The sequence below is a fragment of the Panthera onca genome, chromosome A2 (assembly GCF_046562875.1).
Source record: "Panthera onca isolate mPanOnc1 chromosome A2, mPanOnc1 haplotype 2, whole genome shotgun sequence".
Taxonomy (NCBI): Eukaryota; Metazoa; Chordata; class Mammalia; order Carnivora; family Felidae; genus Panthera; species Panthera onca.
Genome location: NC_138340.1, coordinates 42,654,798 through 42,675,070, shown reverse-complemented (window position 1 = coordinate 42,675,070; position 20,273 = coordinate 42,654,798). Strand labels below are relative to the sequence as shown.

Below are 20,273 nucleotides of genomic sequence, written 5' to 3'. Positions count from 1 at the left end.
AGCAACTTCAGCTCTGAGACTTAATCATTTCTGGGTTCCACGTTTAGCTCTAATTTTACTGGGGTTGGGGCACCTGGGTGGCTCAGTCGGTTAAGTGTCCGACTTCGGCTCAGGTCATGAACTTGCTTTTGTGAGTTAGAGCCCCATGTTGGGCTCTGCACTAACTAACAGCTCAGATCCTGGAGCCTGCTTTGGATTCTGTGCCTCCCTCTCTCTCTGCCTCTCCCCCACTCATGCTCGCTCGCTCTCTCAAAAACAAATAAAAACATTAAAATTTTTTTTTAAAAACCTATAAATTTACTGGGGTTGTGTCCTCACTTAAGTAATGTGACCTCCTTGAGCCTCAGTTGCCACATGTGCAAACAAGAGAATTAAAAAAATATATATCTTCTGCAGGGCTTATTAGGAGGCTCACAAATATTAGATGCAAAGCATTTGAAAAAGGTTAAGTCTGTTATCAATAAAAGTAATCACTTTTTTAATGATTATTTATTTATTTTGAGAGAGACAGCAGGAGTGGGGATGGGACAGAAAGAGAGGGGGATCCAGAGAGAATCCCAAGCAGGCTCCAGGCTGCCAGCACAGAGCCTGACACGGGGCTTGAACTCAGGAAACTGTGATATCATGTCCTGAGCCAAAACCAAGAGTCTGACACATAACCAACTGAGCCACTCAGGCACTCCAAGAGTAATCATTTTTGTGTAATTTTGAAATACTACATATAAAGGATATGGAATTGCTAGAATTATAAGCTCAGAGAGACTTCAGATCATTCAGTTATCCCACTGTTACCGAGCATCCCAACCAATGAATGGCTATAACCCATTTGCAGGGGAGCAAGGAGAGCTATGGTCGACAGCTGTGGAAGGAACACTGAGCTTGAACTCCAAGGATGTGGATTTGTTTTCTATCCCTGCCATTATTCAGCTGTGCTGTCTTGTCTAAGTTTATTTTCAGCCTTGATCTCCTCATCCGTGAACAAACCTATTGACTCTTGTTTGGGAATACATCCAGAACCTAACCATTACCACTATCAACCTAGCCCTAGGTTCCAGTGTCTTCTAGGCAGCTTCTAGCTGGAGTAGTCGTACAGCTGATTTTCCATTCAGAGATAGAAAAGTCCTTTGTTAATAGATTAGATCATGTCATTCTTCTGCTCAAAATCCTCAAAGTGCTGCCCATATTATTTACACTAGAATCCCAAGTCCCCAGCTGAGCTTTCCCCTTTATGTATGACGTGACCCCTGCATCTGCCGATTGATCCTGCGTCTGAACACTGCCCACTCACTCAGCTCCAGCCACATTGGACTCCTGGCTTCCCATCAACACCCCAAACATACCTGAGGGTCTTTGCACTCACTGACCTATCTACACTGGAAGCTTTCCCACACATGGATGCCCCCTAAACTCTTTCAGTTCTTCTTTTTTCAGGTAAATTACCACGGGAGGCTTCCTAGTATTATCTTAAAATAAAAGAGCCACTCTCGGTCCTGAACTTGTATTACATCCATCCCTTAGTCAGCTATTTTTTATTTATCACACTACAACACAGATTTATGTGCTTATGTGTCTATTGATTGACTCTCCCCGCTAGAATGTCAGGTCCACAGGAAAAGGGACTGTTCATTTTATTCACTGCTACCGTCCCAGCAATAAGGCCAGTCAGTTCTGGCACAAAGAAGGCGTTCAATAAAAATTACTGAATGAACGAATTGATCTGTTAAATATGAATAATCGTACCTCCATTAAAAATGTTCATTTGGGGATTCAAAGCAATATATGAATGTCCTTCATAAACAGCTGAGTACCATTCAGATATATAATTTTATGATTTTATGTTCCAGAGAATCTGCATTCCTTATTTTAGCATCCTTAACATTCTTTATACACAACAATTGATCTCATTTCCCTCTGATCTACCTGAAGCCTTATCTTTCATTTGTTAGTCTGCTCTCTAAAGAGATGAGGGAAAAAAATCTCCAATTTGAGGATTTCAATAAAGAGGGCTAAGGTTTCCTGAGTGTGTGGTATGTAACAACAATAAAAGTAGAGAATACTTTAGGAATGTCCCTGTCGTGAGCATTTTCTTGTCGTGAGCATGGTCTTTCCTTTAATCCACATAACAATCCATGAGTTGGTACAATTTTCGTGCCCATTTTACTGATGAGGAAGCAGATTTTAAGAGTGTCAGTCATAGGCCCAGTCACACAACTAGTAAATGGCAGAGCCTAGATGCAAACACAGGCATTCTGGCCCCAGAGTTTATAAACTATCATAATGTTGCACAGATGAACGACTATCCTAGGTGGTTGACCACAATGACCTCTTTCCATCACAACCATCATTAGCTCTGTTGTGCTGTGAAAAAACAACAACAACAACAAAACTAAACCTTTGGGACGTTCAGTAAACAACTCAAGATCATATACCTGGGAAGGTGCACAGCCTAGATGGGACCCCAGGTCTCTGAACCACCAGACGTCTACACTTGGTATGAACGGTCCAGGACAAAAGAAACTTATGAAAGCCATATATATATGTCTCAATAATAGAAATGCTCAAGATTAAACTAGTCAGTTGACAAATAAGATTTGTTCTGTCCTATTTTGACAAAGACATTCAAAATGACAAGAGCTCTAGGTTCAAACTGAGGATTTTTGGACTTCTCAGAGTTCTTTGCTGGAACATGGTAGAGTGGGGAGAATCAGGCTTCAGCCCTTGTGCATCCCTGCCTTTCCATGCCCAGCCCATTTGGGATGGCTGAGAGCTGACTAGACAGGGATTTTTCTGATCTTGGGTACAAATGGAGCTCAGTCAAGAACATGCAGGGAGCCAGGGGTAGGGGGCATGTTTACAGTTCTCTTTGGCCTGTGAAAGTCTCAAATAATGACAGCAGGCATGACCAAAGGATGGCCAGACCAGGTCCTTGTGAAGAGCAGAACCCAGAGCCGGGGTCACTGTTGCTTGGGTCTAAGGGCAATTCTGAGTTTCAACCCATGTTCTCAACCACTAGGTCACTGCACCGATTTCTTCTCAGGGAAAAGCAAAGGAATGGGCTTTTCTCCTTTTTCTCAATCAGCTGCTTTATCTTTGTAACCTAATTTTTATATAGAGTTAATATAATGACCCAACAAGTACAAATGTTATTTATCACTTCTCCATAAATCTAAGCATAAATCAAAGTGCTGGGAAAGATTCAACTTTGAACTTCCTGGCTGGATCTGTCTAGATGGTCCAGCCACTTCCCAACTCCCATCTTACACATAACCAGGGTGTCTGCCTATCAACCATCCGAGCACACCATTGCCTTCAGCACTGCATCACAATTGGTGTTTCACTTACTGTCAATCGGGGAGCCATTGACTCTCCACTTGATTGTGGGCTCAGGCTCTCCTTCTGCCTCACATAACAAGATACCGCTGCTCCCAGTGCTATACACACCACTCTGAGGTTTCTTTGTCCAGCGAGGAGGCTCTGGAATAAAGTGAAGACATCATAAGTGACTTTAACCATGTCAGGAGGTCCGAAAATTTTAATGCCTGTGTTTCTATAATGTGCCAGCAGATGGCAGCCACAATAAAGTGTTTCACACTAGCTCTTTCTTCTAAATGTTCCGTCAGGCAAGGTGGACGCTGTTTTTAGTTATAGGGTGTGTGCATGCGTGCATGCATGGTGTGTGTGCGCAATCTAATTTGGACTCTTAGCATGCATAATAAAATTAACATGCATACAATCACTTTGTTCAGCATCACAAGTATCTACCTCATTAACAGAAAGTGAAGGAGGGATAAGCAGATGGTTAAGTTTATTTAGTGCTGGCTGAGCTTATTTTCAAGCTACAGCAAGGCGTCTAAAAAGGCTGATATTCGATAAATGTATCTGGAGAATTTTTAAATGAAATTGAAATGTCCAGCATTTATTTTAAATATTTCTTAATGACTCTGTATCATTTGTATACCCATACCGATATCTAATTATCTATCTTAGAAGTGTGGAAACATTATTTTCCTAGAGATTATTTTTTGTAAGACAGGGAGAAGAAAGCCTAAAAGCAGCATTTAGCTTTTTGCCCTGAAAACAATGGAGGAAAAATGTATTTAAATTATTGCATCTTGGCATGTTCTATTGCTCCAATATTATATTTCTAAGTGGTGTTTCAGTACAGAATGAGACATTTGTCTTTAGTGCAAATATTACTGCCATATCTTGTCACCTTAAGTATATTACTATGTCAGGAGTGAAAAAAAGATTTAGATTAAAGTGTGGATGGTTTGGATAATTTGATTCCAGGGAAAATTGCACAACACCTGCAGGTAGTAATTTCCATCAAGTGTTGCTTGGTTATTTCCCCCAAGACATTCTTGGATTTCCATTTTTAGTCAAAAAGGAAACTCTTTTAAAGATACATATATGTGAAATGAAAAAATAAGTCATGTAAACTGCTTTTTTGTGTGTAAGTAAAGGGGAAACAAAAGGATTGTGTCAAAAGAAAATGCCTATAAATTCACCAAGAAAATCAAAAATATGCAAATAACCATGAAAGTTCATCCCTGAGAAAGGGACGTGCCCTAGAAATTATTCCATACGGTGTGGACTTAGTTACTAAATCTTAAATTAAATATGTGTATTCATCACCTATAATCTGTAAATATTTAGTCGTTTAGGTTAAAATGCAATAGTCCAAATTATAAACTGCACACGATTCTCTGAGGTGTATGTATATGTACATTTTTATGTTATTGGTTTTTTTTTGTCTTTTCACATTACCACAATAAAATCAGACATTTGGGTTAGAGGGAAAAAATTCCATGAACATGAAAATTTCTATCCTTACAACAGTAAACTAATATTGCTTTCAGAGCAAAAACTAAATGTAAAAACATAAATCATAGGGATATAATATACAGCATGTTGACTGTAGTCAATAATACTGTTTGCATATTTGAAAGTTGCTAAGAGAGTCATCTTAAAAGTTCTCATGAAAAGAAAAAAAAAATTGTTACTGTGTGGCCATAGATGTTAACTAGACTTAACCTGGTGATCATTTTGCAATACATACAAATATCGAATCATTATGTTGTACACCTGAAATTAATGTTATCAATGATATCTCAATAAAAATAATAAAGAAGGTTATGTAATGATGACATTTCTCTAAATATCCATGCATAATAAAATACAGATTTTATCTCTACTCTCACCCTACAAATTTCATTAACCCCTGGTATCCATATTAAGCTTATCAGCCTATTTGATTCTACCTCCTTGCAGACCAAGGACTGAGCTAGAGAGACACCATCTAACTCGCTTAGAGTCACCAACAAAAGAAGCCCCACTCTGTGTTCTGGCCACTTCATGGATCTGTGAACCTGTAAACTGGGTAGCACTGGGACTCCAAGGAAAATGTGATGTGATTTCTAGTTAATTACTATTTAGTAACTCAGACCACTGATAGGAACGAAGTCCAAATTGCTTTACTAACTTTCACTTTGTGCTCCCAAATCCAAGTTCCTCCAACATCTATACACCAGAGGGTGATACCAAGGCGTTTTATATATTCACTAGAAATCATTGCTAAACTTTAGCTCTTTTGAGTAAGCTTTTTAAGTGCTCAGGTATTTGTTTTATGTTTCTCAGATAAATACAGAGCCATGGAGGAACCTTACCCTTCCTTGTGTCTCCTCTGCTTGGCACAAGGAGAACAGACACACGTGGAATAATTACAAGTTGAAGTGAAATGATTGATCCCCAAAGACTCTAGTGAAAAAGGCATAGGGAGGAAAGAAGGAATGTTGGATAGGAGGGAATCACTGACTTCTAGTAATTCAGTCTCATCATGCCATGTCTTGGTTGAACATATTTAGCTAGTTGCTACTTTGTTCACATAAGAATGTAGAGTGAGCCCGAGGACACTGGCTATGAATCAGGATATTTTTGGTGAGTGAAGTGAGTCTAGGGACACACAAGGACAGAGAACAAACAGATGTTTGCCAAAGCTTCAAACACGTAACTCTATTCCTGAAGGGTAAGATCTAGTTGAAAGAAGACAAAGAAAAACTCAAGAGAAAGAACTAAAAAAACCAAAACAAAACCAAAAACAGATAAAATGGAAAATCCTGGGAGAAAACATCAGTGAATCCCATTCTTTTATCCATTATCCTAAGATACATGATAATTGATGAGAATAACTTATGCTGCAACTTTACTCATTTTGTCATAATTATATATAAAGAAAGATGATAATTTCCCTATGTTGCTAAAAAGTGAGATGCAAATGACTAACCATTTAGAATATAACAAGTTAATGAGAAACATTTATCACTGAAAGGAAAATGAAATAAAATAGGAAATTTGGTACCTATAAAACAACACAGAGGCTATTTTCTTAGTAACAGATTCCTACTAAATATCTATGTTCTATTAAATCAAAATTGTGAGGTTTATCAACCTTGGATTTAATTGTAGTTTTTTAGAAAAAATAGATCATTTGAAAACGAGGCTCTCTTAAGTATATCAATCTCTGAATTGCACTCGAGTTCATGATAGCTTTTTAAAATGCAAGACAATTATGGGTATGTAATTCTATGTAAATATTTTCCTATTACAGCAAAATTCAAAAGTTTAAATGGTTCAAAAGTTTACAACATGAGAATGGTGCAAGTTGGTGGGAGTTTATTTTTAAATAATCAGTTGAGGGGCACCTGGGTGGCTCAGGGGGTTAAGCGTCTGACATCGGCTCATGTCATGATCCCACAGTTCATGAGTTTGAGCCTTGCGTTGGGCTCTGTGCTGACAGCTCAGAGCCTGGAGCCTGCTTTGGATTCTGTCTCACTCTCTCTGCTCCTCCCCAGCTTGCACTCTGTCCGTCTGCCTCTTTCTCTCTCTCTCAAATAAACACTAAAATAAATAAATAAATAAATACGTAAATAAATAAATAATCAGTTGAAATGTGATTGTGGTCATATTCTGTTTTTTGGATTTAGAATGCTTAGATGTCATTTTAATGTTTATCTTTTTATTGAATGTGCACTATTTATATCATAGATATCTAGAAAGGATAGCTGTACCTCATCAATACATCCTAGCTGTTTTTATTTACCTGGATTAGACAATTTGAAAATGCACACGGTCTTCATATTTAGGATGTTGTAACTTAAATTACAGAATTTGACTATGTTTAGTAATAAAGAAAAAATATCACATCTACAGAGACTACAAAACAATACATGCTTTTACTTAAGCACAAATGGGTGTTTTCAGAATGGACTCAATTTTCAAAATTCACGGTTACATTGATTTGTGATCACATGGAGATTCTTGTTATTTAATTTGAGTTGCTAAACAAGAGACAAAAAAGGGGAAAGGAGATATAGGAAGGCAGAAGACAAGTGAAAGAAAGTAAGCTGATCTGCGCATATGATAAATGAAGGTTGTATTTCTTGGTTTCACACATATACACAAAAAAGAAAAAATTACTTCTTGAGCCCAGTGTGCTTTTCACTTGCATGTGTGAAAAGAAACTCCTAAAACATACAACTGAGGGCACATTTAGTAGCTTCTCATTAAGGAGAAAAGATTAAATGTTCCTAATAAAAACATAATTTACATCTCAATAGTGCTAATAGCTGTTTTATGAATAGTGAGGACAATTCGTTCAGGAAACCTGTATTCCTTTGGAGTCCTATAGTCAACATTTTAAACTGCGTAATTAAGTTTACATCCTTGATTTTTTATTTTTTTTTGCAACCCTTGCAATTCTTTTCAAAGCTTCAGTCTTATAGTCAAGAAAACCGTGGCCAGATTGTTAAAATATTCAGCTACCGTAGCAATGTTCCAGCCATCTGGAAGGATTTCTAACAGTCAGCAATTTGGAGTAGGAGCAGCTAACAACTAGACATGTCTGGTTTGTAGATATACGTGTTTACACTGGGGCAGGGGTAGGGGGTTACAGAAAAATATCCCTGCTGCATGGTGTAGCCGATTTATATAGAAGCAGCAAATGAAAAAAACAAAACAAAACAAAAACAATGAAGCATCAAATGATGAATAAAAATATATATAAACTTCTCAAATCTTCCTTTTTGAATTTCTTTGTGAATAATTCCAGGTCAGAAGAATATATCACTGATGGCAAATGTTGATATTTATGCATAATATTAAGATGTCACCTATACCAGTTTTACTTTTGTTGAATCAAGGAAAATGATATTCTAATGTTTGGTTTTCCATTCTTCTTAACTGAACAGACCATATACATTGTGGGTGAGGTCTTAAAAACATGGTGTTATTCCAAACAGCAGCTAGACCAAAACATCTATCTTAACATTTACTTGTAAATGTAATCTGTGTTTAAGTCTTCATTTTTTCCCATTCATTAAAACAGCTTTTTACTTAGATGTTCCTTGTACAGATTGAAGGTTTAAGAGGTAAACTTTATTGGAATATAAGTGGAAACCCTAGAGCATCAGTTCACTAAATGGGACCCTGAAAGAGACAATTCCTTTCACTAGTTAAGCCCTCACAGCACTAAATGAGTACAAATGCAGTAATCAATCCATTAATTTGATCAATTCAGTCAACCAAACCATAGATAGGAGACCTCACTGTAATTAGACCCATAGAAATCAGTGTGCATCAATCAGATTCATAAGATGCCCAGATAAACTTTACTTGCAGGGCAGGTACAGCCCCAATATCCACATTGTGTGGCTTCCCCCTTTTTTAAATGATGACATCATGGCCTATTTATTTCTATGAATACAAGCAACAATAGCTAATCCTCTATTTAACAAAAGGCGTGGGTTTACAGAGATAACTTTACTATAATATGTATCTTGCATCTTTTGATAGAAAATTTATATTTACAGCACTCAGTCTACTCCATCCCCATAAGTAACATATTGAATATCATGTGAACCCAAGATATGGACCAACAAAACAAAACAAAACAAAACAAAAAAACAACTGTATCTAGGAAAGAACTAAGACAATTTGCCTGATACCCTCTTTTTTTGAGGAAGAAACTAAGGTACAGAAAGTCAAAGTAAATTGATTAAGGAGATAGCAAGTTAACCACAGGACTGGGAAACAAACTCTAAGCTTTTTTCCAAGCTCCTCAAAATAATTTGTCTTTGTAATGCTTACTTCTTCTATGATTTAATATTATGCAGTGTCATATATATAATAAAAATTGTGTGAAAGTCAGGTGTGTTTAATACCTAACATGAGATCTTTTCTTTCCATTTGTCCCTTTTACAAGGTTTTGCAGGTGAAATGTCAAATCTGGTTAACTGAAGTATAATATAGTTCAATACCCACTCCAAAAACAAAAGTTTAAACAGCTTACCTGTTTCAACATATATGCTTTGGAATTATAGGTTCACCTTTTTTTCCTTTAATAGAAGAAAAATAAATCAATATGGGGAAAGTACCTTCTACTACAACATGAAAATCATGAGAGGTTGATCCTAAGAAATTGGTGGCTGTGCAGCGATAATTCCCTCTGTCCCGGTAGGAAACGTTCTCTATCTTCAAAGTCTTGCCATAATTTTCTTTTGTTTCTCTTCCTTTGGGTAGATCACCACCTATTTTGTTCCAATCGACCTGTGGAGTTGGTCTGCAAAACAATAAATACATGATAAACATTTTTTAAGCTGCAAAATTAAAATCAAAGCTACTCACAGGATACATCACTTAACATATTGTTTTTACATATGCTCTCAGAGTTCCAGTAAGTAACAATCAGCCTTCCCAGGGCACTGACCTGTACTCCACCATCGATGGTGAACACTGGATTGGATCAGGTCTCCTTTAATGCAAGCACCTTTAATAGTCTGCTTCCATGGAAATCATGCTTCTTCCATTAAGAGGACTAACTATCTATCATAGCTGAATAGGTATATATAGATAAAGGGTGGGTAATTGGATCCACAGAAATATTAAAAGATTTTTTTTCAAGGTTTTAATATTTTACCAGAAATATTTTAAGTGTGAAACCTCCTTATAGATGATTTGGAGTGGCTAGAAATAATAGCCCTCCTCCCTATATGAGTTTGAAAAACAAGATAAAGTAGGACCCAATAGTAAGCAGAGGGAAGTGTTATCCTCTTAATACAAATGAAGCTGATAGTGGAGAACATGGTGCAGATGTGATAACTGTATGTGACGGCTGGACCAAGAACGGCCTGTTTTAGGGTAAGGTGGGCTCTGCACAGACATGGCTACCCAAGTGGCTTTCTTCCTTTGTTGGGGAATAGAGAAAAGTAGGGGGGGTGGGAGCAAGGAGGAGGGGGCAGATGAACCACATCTCCCTTGCTCAGAAAGATGAGATCACCCAATCAAACCAAACAAACAAAAAAACTGAACTAAACTAAAACCAAACTGATAACTTGTCATACATCAAGAGAATAACTGTCTCCACCTTAAGGAGGAAAACAGTAGTGGGGAATCAAGCCACCTGGGTTTAAGAAAAATCCCAGCTCAGGAAAACCAGACAAGCAGAGGGTTGGTGACCTTTATGACTCTTGTGATTTACAAGTCATGTGGAAAACACCAATGGCTGGGGCACCTGGGTGGCTCAGTCAGTTAAGCATCCAGTTTTGGCTCAGGTCATGATCTCATGGTTTGTGAGTTCGAGCCCTACGTAGGGGCTCTGTGCTGACAGCTCAGAGCCTGGAGGCTGCTTCGGATTCTGTGTCTCCATCTCTCTCCCTGCCCCTTCCCCACTCACGTTTTCTCTCTCTCTCAAAAATAAATAAACATTTAAAAGAAAAGAAAAGAAAACACTGAAGGCTGATTTTAATTAATATATTTTTTAATTTCTCTTCTCCGGTTGGGTTATATGAATGGAAAAACTTAATTTTGCTATTTTTATTGATGCTGCTTTTCCTTGCTCTATTTATTTTTATTATGAATAGCTACAGGTTATTGACATATTCTAAAGATGGGCATTATGATCGTCACTTTATCAATGAGGATTCTAAAGCTCCAAGAAGTTAATTAATTCACTTAATGTCACTAGGGTAATAAATGACATGTTAGAACTTCAGTTTGTCTAACACTAAACTTGCTTTTTCCATGGCTGTGTTTTATTATACCTGTGCTTTTTCGATCCCTTTTCCCTTCCTAACTGTATATTCTTGGGATATATGCTTGTAGCCGAATTAATTAGTTAGTAGTTAATCACTGAACAATTACCTCATATTGTTTCTGTCAATTATCTCAGACTGTTTGAATTGTTCAGGCAAGCATTAAAATAATTCCATTATTATGCAAAAACTATATAGAAGGTAAAGAGGTAGGTCCCTTAATTTACACACTCTCTTCCCCTCCACCATTCCAGGCTGAAGCCTGTAATGTGCCTTACAGATCTAGAACCACCACTTTCTATTTGCCCAGTCTGAGTACAGGGCACCCTTTTGTGGGAAACAGTAATGATGCTCCAACAGGCAGCTGGGAGATGATATTAGCTGCTGGCTTCATGCACACACTACCTAACAGGATGCAGAAACTCAAGTCTCTTAACTGCTTGCTTTCCACGCCATCTGTCAAAATGGCAATTTGCCAAATTACAGGCTGCTCTGGACCTAAGTTCCTGCAAAATGGTTTTTCTATGAGTTCATGCTTTAATAGTGCAAGCATCTCACTTTCTGCAGGCTTCTGCAAGATCCTTTCCTTTCCTTTCCTTTCCTTTCCTCTCCTCTCCTCTCCTCTCCTCTCCTCTCCTCTCCTCTCCTTTCATCCTTCCTGCCTGCCTTCCTTCTGTCCTTTCTTTTTTGCCAGTCCTTGAAAACCAGTCTAATCCTTTACACCTATCCCTTGAAAGAACAGAATAAAATGATTACCTACAAGTATCAGGTGAACATGAGACCTAATTTATCTAGTGACCTATCTCTCCTATTCCAAGAATATCCAGCTATATTCTTGTCAATTTTTTTCTTTTTTTTTAAATTTAAGGAACATTCACTAACAGCATTTGGGCAGTGAAAATTTGAGGGAAAACATAATGCTTAATCCCTTTTTTAAAGAAGTTTATTTATTTTGAGAGAAAAAGAGAAACATGGGAGGAGCAGAGAAGTGGGGGGTTGGTGGGGAAAGAGAATCCCATGCAGGCTTCGCACTGCCAGGGCAGAGCTCAACGTGGGGCTCGATCTCACCAACCAAGAGATCGTGACCCGAGCCGAAACCAAGAGTCAGATTCTCAACCGAATGAGCCACGCTGGCACCCCTTAATCCCTTTTTATATACAAACATGCACTATCTCATACTCTCAAATTTTGTTCAGGTACTTATCCAGCCAATTTTTGTTAGTATACTTCCTTGCTCTTCCTACATTTTTATAGTGTAGCATCTTGAAGTAGAATCGCACCTACCTTAAACTCAAGAATTTACAAGTAGCAATCTCTTACTCGGCACATCCCCAAAGGCAAGGGAATTAAAAGCAAAAGTGAATTACTGGGACCTTATGAAGATAAAAAGCTTCTGCACAGCAAAGGAAACAACCAACAAAACTAAAAGGCAACCAACGGAATGGGAAAAGATATTTGCAAATGACACATCGGACAAAGGGCTAGTATCCAAAATCTATAAAGAGCTCATCAAACTCCACACCCGAAAAACAAATAACCCAGTGAAGAAATGGGCAGAAAACATGAATAGACACTTCTCTAAAGAAGACATCCGGATGGCCAACAGGCACATGAAAAGATGTTCAACGTCGCTCCTTATCAGGGAAATACAAATCAAAACCACACTCAGATACCACCTCATGCCAGTCAGAGTGGCCAAAATGAAGAAATCAGGAGACTATAGATGCTGGAGAGGATGTGGAGAAACAGGAACCCTCTTGCACTGTTGGTGGGAATGCAAATTGGTGCAGCTGCTCTGGAAAGCAGTGTGGAGGTTCCTCAGAAAATTAAAAATAGACCTACCCTATGACCCAGCAATAGCACTGCTAGGAATTTATCCAAGGGATACAGGAGTACTGATGCATAGGGGCACCTGTACCCCAATGTTTATAGCGGCACTCTCAACAATAGCCAAATTATGGAAAGAGCCTAAATGTCCATCAACTGATGAATGGATAAAGAAATTGTGGTTTATATACACAATGGAATACTACGTGGCAATGAGAAAAAATGAAATATGGCCTTTTGTAGCAACATGGATGGAACTGGAGAGTGTGATGCTAAGTGAAATAAGCCATACAGAGAAAGACAGATACCATATGGTTTCACTCTTATGTGGATCCTGAGAAACATAACAGAAACCCATGGGGGAGGGGAAGAAAAAAAAAAAAAAAAAAAAGAGGTTAGAGTGGGAGAGAGCCAAAGCATAAGAGACTGTTAAAAACTGAGAACAAACTGAGGGTTGATGGGGGGTGGGAGGGAGGGCAGGGTGGGAGGGAGGGCAGGGTGGGTGATGGGTATTGAGGAGGGCACCTTTTGGGATGAGCACTGGGTGTTGTATGGAAACCAATTTGACAGTAAATTTCATATATTAAAAAATAAAAAATAAAAAAAAATAAAAAAAATAAAAAAAAAGAATTTACAAGTTACAGAGGCAAGAGAGTGAAGAAAACAGTTTGATGCCAATAATCAACAGAGGGAAGCGACAATACCCCCCTCTACTTCCAATGAAGCTCCCACAGGGTGAGAGCAAGTGTGAACTGACACCTGAATGTGCACTTTCCACTCAGTGCCTGCCCTTCTGAATGAGATTCATTGTTGTTTTAACTATTCCAAATTCCTGCCTTATTCACAGAATTTATAGAATCTAAACCCCTCCATATCGGTTTCTTTGTGAAAGTTTTCCTGTTTTAATGAATAGTATCAACATTTTCATTGCAACTAACCATTTACTGAAGTATAGACCTACAGCCACTTCTTCAGATTCAGAAACAATGCCATTCTTTGTGTCTGCCCTCCTCCACCTCCCCCTTAATTGAACAGACCATTCATTGGGTTGAACTGAAATACATTAAATCTAGAGGTAGTTTAGGGTTCTGGAGACAGGATGGAACTCCAGCTCCACTTTATACTGAGCTTGAACAAGTTCAATCAAGCCTCTGGGCGTCATTTACCTAACCTGCAAATGGGAATAATGGCCGCCTTGAAACGTGGTGAGCATGAATTGAGCTTACGCATGCCATTTCAAACACATAAGCGACCTGTATATCTTTGCCAGATGGAGAGAGACGTTTACAAAGCTAAGGGACTGCAAAACCATTAAAATTGGCTCTTTTTCTTCATAAACCAATTTAAAATAACTCATTCAGAATATATATTGAGTTATGAATGAATACAATTCTTAAAATTTCAAATCCCAGTTCACCAACCAGATGCCCAGCTAGAAGAGTCCCTTGACTAAGTATTACATAAGATAGTCCTTATTTACAAAGGCTTAGGGTGTTTGCTCAACAAATGTAACAATTTCAAGACATGACCAAGTGACATTTTTTGGAGGATTTGGAAACCTGCATTGATTTTTCAGACGAGAAGAAGCTGAGTTAATTATATTCTTAGGTGAAATGCTCTGAAAGTACATGCTCTGGACCTCTTTGTATGCAAAGGGCAGCAGGGTGAAATAATAGATAAATAAGGCTCCTTGCAACCTGAAAAGCAATCAGAACCCATAGCATAGCAAGAAGGAGTGGGAGAAAATGTGATAGCAGAGACACAAAAACCTGGCACCCACAGTAAGAGACTGGCAAGTAACAACTTCAAGCTCTAAGGATGGCATCCCCCTACTGACGTAGGTAAGGAGAATGTTTTCATTGTCACCTCCATTCACACTCTCACAAACTGACAGAGCAATCTAATTATAAATCAATCTCAGTCACAGCCTGAAGTCTGCAGAGTGAAGTGCAAATTACTTCCTCCAGAAAAGTGGTAACAGAATTTTTTTTTAAAGAAATCATTTTAAAAATGTGTATATAGGATTAACTGCTTAACTAATGCATTATTCTGTATAGAAAGGGATTGACAAAGTCATGAACGGGGTCAAGTTACTCACAGGCCTTCAGCAAAACACTCAAGCAGCAGGGTGTCCCCTTTGAGGATGGTAACTGAGGACGCACTGCCACTTTCAGTAGGAGGCAACAGCAATCTGGGTTTTCTTTGCTTGATTGAATTTGCTATAATACAGAAAAGAAAAGTCACATACTTTTTTCCAAATGAAGGCAGTTAAAATCCTTCACTAAATCTTTCTTAAAACTTAATCTTCACTAAATCTTTCTTAAAACTTAATCTTCACTAAATCTTTCTTAAAACTTAAAATGTATTTACCTATATGCTCCTATGTATATATACACAGATGTATTTTTAATATATTGCCATTTAAATAGACTCCATTCTTACCACGAAGCATGGATGGTCCCTCAGATGCAATAACTTAGTGTAGCACCAAGTTTTAAGAAGGTCATGACTGAAAACACACCTTCAAATTTCACAAGTTCAAGTATGGTTGAAGATAATTCATTTTTTTCTTTTTAAGTTTATTTAAAGACAGAGAGAGAGAGAGAGTGTGCAGGCACAGTGAGAGAGAGGCAGAGAGAGAGAGAGACACACACACACACGGAATCTGAAGCAGGTTCCAGGCTATGAGGTGACACAGAGAGCCCGATGTGAGGCTTGAACTCACAAATGGTGAGATGACTCACAAATAACCTGAGCTGAAGTCCACCTCTTAACCCAATGAGCCCTCCAGATGCCCCAAGACAATTAGTTTCTTGATGAAAGTCCTTAAAAGTTAACAGATAGCCTATGATTTTATATTCCACACTTTAATCAGACCTTGCCATGTCTAATGGCTGTGTATGAATTTGAATTTCATTTAGTATGCCTAAGTATTTTATAAGATGCTTGTTACAATATAGCTTCCCGAGCCTCGCTCCCAGAAATTCTGATTCAGGAAGCGTATGGTGGACACCATGCATCTATGAAGTGGGCAAGTTCTTTAAGGTGACTCTATTTACAATCTCAGCCCCTCAAAGAAACATAGTGCTTCAGGGAATGATAAGCAAACATTTTCAGTAACTACATATTGTAATGTTCCCTCTGTTACATGCTCAAGAATGCTTTTCAAATACAACGGCAAACGAGGGCTTTCATTTTCAATGTAAGTTTTAACATCATTTCCAAATGTTCTCACAAATTGTTTTTTGTCCATCCAATGTCAGTGTGATTTGACACGATGTGGAAGGTGCAAAGAGCTGACATTCAGCGTAGAGAAATGAAAAGCCCTGATAGCAGTGTGCAAATGCTATAGCTTCCTTACAAGTATGTGTTTGTCAAAAAATAATTGTTGAACACACAGTACGTGCTATTATTTTTACTAAGGGGTGTACAGATACAAGGAACATGTCTGGGTTATTGACCTCAATCATGCAGTTGGGGATGTATATTTAATCAATCCACCTTCAAACTGAGAAGGCACCGAGAAGAGTCCTCTTCCAGCCCTTCTGATGTTGCCAGTGTATCAGAAATCTAGATGAAGCCACTGGCCCCCATGACATGAAGAACATTTGTTGCATTCACATAAATGAACTGTGGAAAACTAGTTATAGAATTCAGGTTCACTCAGGCATCTTCCATACAACACTAGTTCTAGTACCTGTCCTGTGGGGGAAAATTGTAATATTTCACAGACAAATGAGTTACGAAAATGCAGCCAACTGTATTCTTAGAGTTACAGCCCAATGTTAAAGTACTCTGAGAAGTCTTACAAGAAACATAACCACTTAACTTTCTTAAACCTAGTGTTTTCTCTACTATTTCTTTCTTCTACGTACATGTAACAACTATCAACCAAAATGTCACTCAAAAAGGACAGAAATCTTAGGAGACCCAAATATACATGTTGGGGGCACCTGGGTGGCTCAGTCAGTTAAGTGCCCCACTTCAGCTCAGATCATGATCTCACAGTTTGTGAGTTTGAGCCCCACATTGGGCTCTCTGCTGACAGTATGGAGACTGCTTTGGATCCTCTGTCCCCCTCTCTCTCTGCCCCTCCACAGTTCATGCCTTCTCTCTCAAAAATAAACATTTAAAATATATATATACATACTGGGGCACCTGCGTGGCAAGTTGTGTGAGTGTTCAACTTTTGATTTTGGCTCAGGTCATGATCCCAGGGTTGTGGGATTGAGCCCTGTGTTGAGATTCTCTTTCTTTCTCCCTCAGCCCCTCCCCCCCAACGGTCTCTCTCTCTCTCTCTCTCTCTCTCTCTCTCTCTCTCTCAAAAAAAATACATATATGTGTGGGAGGGTATGTGTATTTGTCTATGTGAATTATATCATATATAAATATAGATACTTTTGCATAGTGATGAATTTATAAATATCACTCTTTTGCATATAGTTAAGGATGGGGGGGGGTAGTAGAAACCTCTATGCAAAGGGGTTTCCTTTATAGAAATATCAGTATTTTAATATACTCATGAACATAGTAACAGAAAAATATAAGCTTTGAGATGACAATGAGTTACAAAAGGTAAAAATAAATGCCAACCCTCTTCACGTGATCAACTTACCCTTGGAACCAATTTCTGTGGATGAACTTGAGTCATTAGCATGCCTTACTGAAATAAAAAAAAATTAAAGAAAAAACTCACAAACATAATGGTAGATGCTAGTATCAATAATGAATGGAAAGTCACAGTTTTGTCTAAGAAAAATTACAAAATGAGATATAACCATGCTTCACTAGAACATCATCTTAAGGGATATATTTGAAAAAAAAAAATTATAATGAGCTTAATCTTGAACTACCACAGATGAGTCCAAGGTTGAGAGGACACAGATTACAGCTCTATTACAGAGAACTGAGGCTGCCAAAAGTGATGCTATAGTGAAGACCTGGCAAAGTCTATCTACACATAACAATGAAAAAAAACCATGAACCAAATTAGACAATGAAATGGTAATGCCAACTTTCGACTCTCCCAGAGCCAATTATTCAGTCAGTCAACTGTCAGGGATTATCTCTGCCCTTTGAATCTTATGGTTCTTTCTCCCACTAATGACTTTTTCCCATTTGGGAACCCAGACTGGCATCTGCAGAATCAAGCAGGGAAGAGAAGCAATTCAAATAACTTTGCCAATTTGGGAAGAACAACAAAGCTTGATGTGATAAAAAAATATATATATAATATTCAATCTTTTTATTTTCAACTCCTATTTTCTTTGACATTTTCAGCCTGCTAGTTACTCAAGATCACGATGCATCAAAGCCTGAGACTTGCTTCAGAAACCTTAGATTGTCATCGTGTATTGCACCCACTGCAAATGACCAGATCCTGCAGACGTCAAATGAAATATACTTGTACTGTGAATTGAGATTTGATTTTCTGGCTCTGAGAGACAGAGCTACTGTAGGTCTGCAGCTGCAGATGTCTCTTTCATCTGGATGAAGTCTCTAGAGTTGAACTAAACAATGGCGGAAAATATCCACCCAGCTTTAACTGGCTTCAGCCAGAATGAAATTGCAGGCGCATTTGTATTCAGCATTCACGACGGAACGATAAATTATTTGGACTTACAACTGTTAACTGTTAGTTTCATTGGCATTTTCTGCACAATAGTCCTCAATCTTGGGAATGCAGCAAAGCAACAGTAATCATTTCGACTGTCTTTTTCTTCCACATTTGCAAAGTACAGATCTCCCTTTTGACTCATGTATACTCTTTCATCTTGTTCAATGTGTTCTAACTCTGGAAGGAAACATTTTGTCATTAATAGGAGCAACTGTCCTTTATTGTGCTTCATCCCCCTTCTTTATTTTCCTTTCTTTCATATTATTTCATTTCATTTCATTGTTCATGCTTGGTCTTCCTACTCCTCACAAGTCTGGTCTTAAAATAAGAGCAGTGAGTGAGAAGTAAAAAGTAAAAACAAAAATAAAAAAACAACAACAAATCCCTGGGAGCATACTTTCCACCATTAGCCAAAGAAACCCACTGGTGGACAACCATTCTGTACCTTCTACCTCTCCTTACCACCTAGGCTGCTACTTCTATACTGGTGTATCTGAAAACTGGTCCAACTGGTTCAATCAAACAGATCTCCCCAAAAGTCATGTGTAAGACATTAATCTGTCTTTCCTGGATGCAGCTTGGAAAGTTCTAGAGTGATTGGAGTCTGGAATGTTTGCCTGCAGCCAAAAATAGTTTGTCTCGCTTTCTTCCAAGTACTGTACAAATATTATCATTTTTCTCTCTCCATTACAATGTGAAAACATTTAGGGCACATTGTGAAGGCACATGCCAGAAGAACTATACAAGAAGCTGGAGTTTCAACTTGAGAGTGAATACAATTTTTGGCGAATGAAACACAAAGGTTCATGCTAATTTCTCTGTGGGTCACTCTATGTAGCAGGTAGAACATTATTAAATAGAAATATAAGGCTAGCAACACAGACCTAAGCCATCCTCAACTTTGACATGGACTATATTCCAAAGGTAAGTAAGTTGTTTGGAATGCAGATAGCATTTTCTTCACAGACATACATTACCATATCAATAGCCTCTACTCTTTCAGATATGATAAAATCAAGAGATATAGTTAAGGGTTTTCTAGTGTTTTCATGTATACATTTAATAGAATATTTAAAACTTGAAACACACTCTACAGATGGATATAATTTTTTAAAAAACGATTTCATTCCACAATGATAATGTGCTTTTTCTTTTTTTCCACGTTGATAATCTTACATTGTTTCTAAATCTTTGTTCCGCTATAATATCTGACACGATGCATGAAATTAAAAGGTCTCCTATGTATGGAACAGAATGCTACTTACCAATATTCATCCAGTAAATGTGTAAAGGTGGAAGGCCTTTGGGAGGGTTGCATGGGAGGACGATTGGATCTCCCTCCTCCACTTCAAGAGGGTCAATTTTTTCTTTTGGGAATTTTGGAACATCTAGTATACAAAATTATTTAAGACACTTTTAATGTCACAAGCAATAATATATTAACACCTTCTTTTTAAAAAATAGAGCATGCTTCACAAATTCAGTGCCCAAATCTTGGTTCTTGTATCTCCCCTGCAGAAGAAAACACTGTTAAGAATCTGGGGTGCATCCTTATAAAACTTTAAAAATGCTTCTACATTCTGCAAGTGAAGATGACAAATATTTTTGCTATGTGACATCAACTAGCAACAATATGTTGTGCGTATTTCTCTGCCTAGAGCTACAAGTTCTGAGTCACTGGATTCACTGAGTTTAGTATCTGATAGATAACTTTTTTTATTCAAACACTGTGATTTATTTTC

At 38.0% G+C, this 20,273-nt stretch overlaps 1 protein-coding gene across 11 annotated transcripts in view; it reads right to left on the bottom strand.

Moving 5' to 3' along the window:
* The window catches only part of CHL1 (cell adhesion molecule L1 like), a 199,854-nt gene that overhangs the window by 38,876 nt on the left and 140,705 nt on the right, over positions 1 to 20,273 (bottom strand). For 10 of the 11 annotated variants that reach the window (XM_060631573.3, XM_060631571.3, XM_060631579.3 and 7 more), the window contains 6 exons: positions 19,797 to 19,919; positions 18,538 to 18,708; positions 17,530 to 17,577; positions 15,013 to 15,133; positions 9,432 to 9,616; positions 3,343 to 3,474 (listed from right to left, as the gene is read on the bottom strand). In XM_060631573.3, the coding sequence (XP_060487556.3) occupies positions 3,343 to 3,474; positions 9,432 to 9,616; positions 15,013 to 15,133; positions 17,530 to 17,577; positions 18,538 to 18,708; positions 19,797 to 19,919 (780 nt within the window). The remainder of the gene's footprint in view (positions 1 to 3,342; positions 3,475 to 9,431; positions 9,617 to 15,012; positions 15,134 to 17,529; positions 17,578 to 18,537; positions 18,709 to 19,796; positions 19,920 to 20,273) is intronic. The other variant, XM_060631585.3, reaches the window with a different exon arrangement.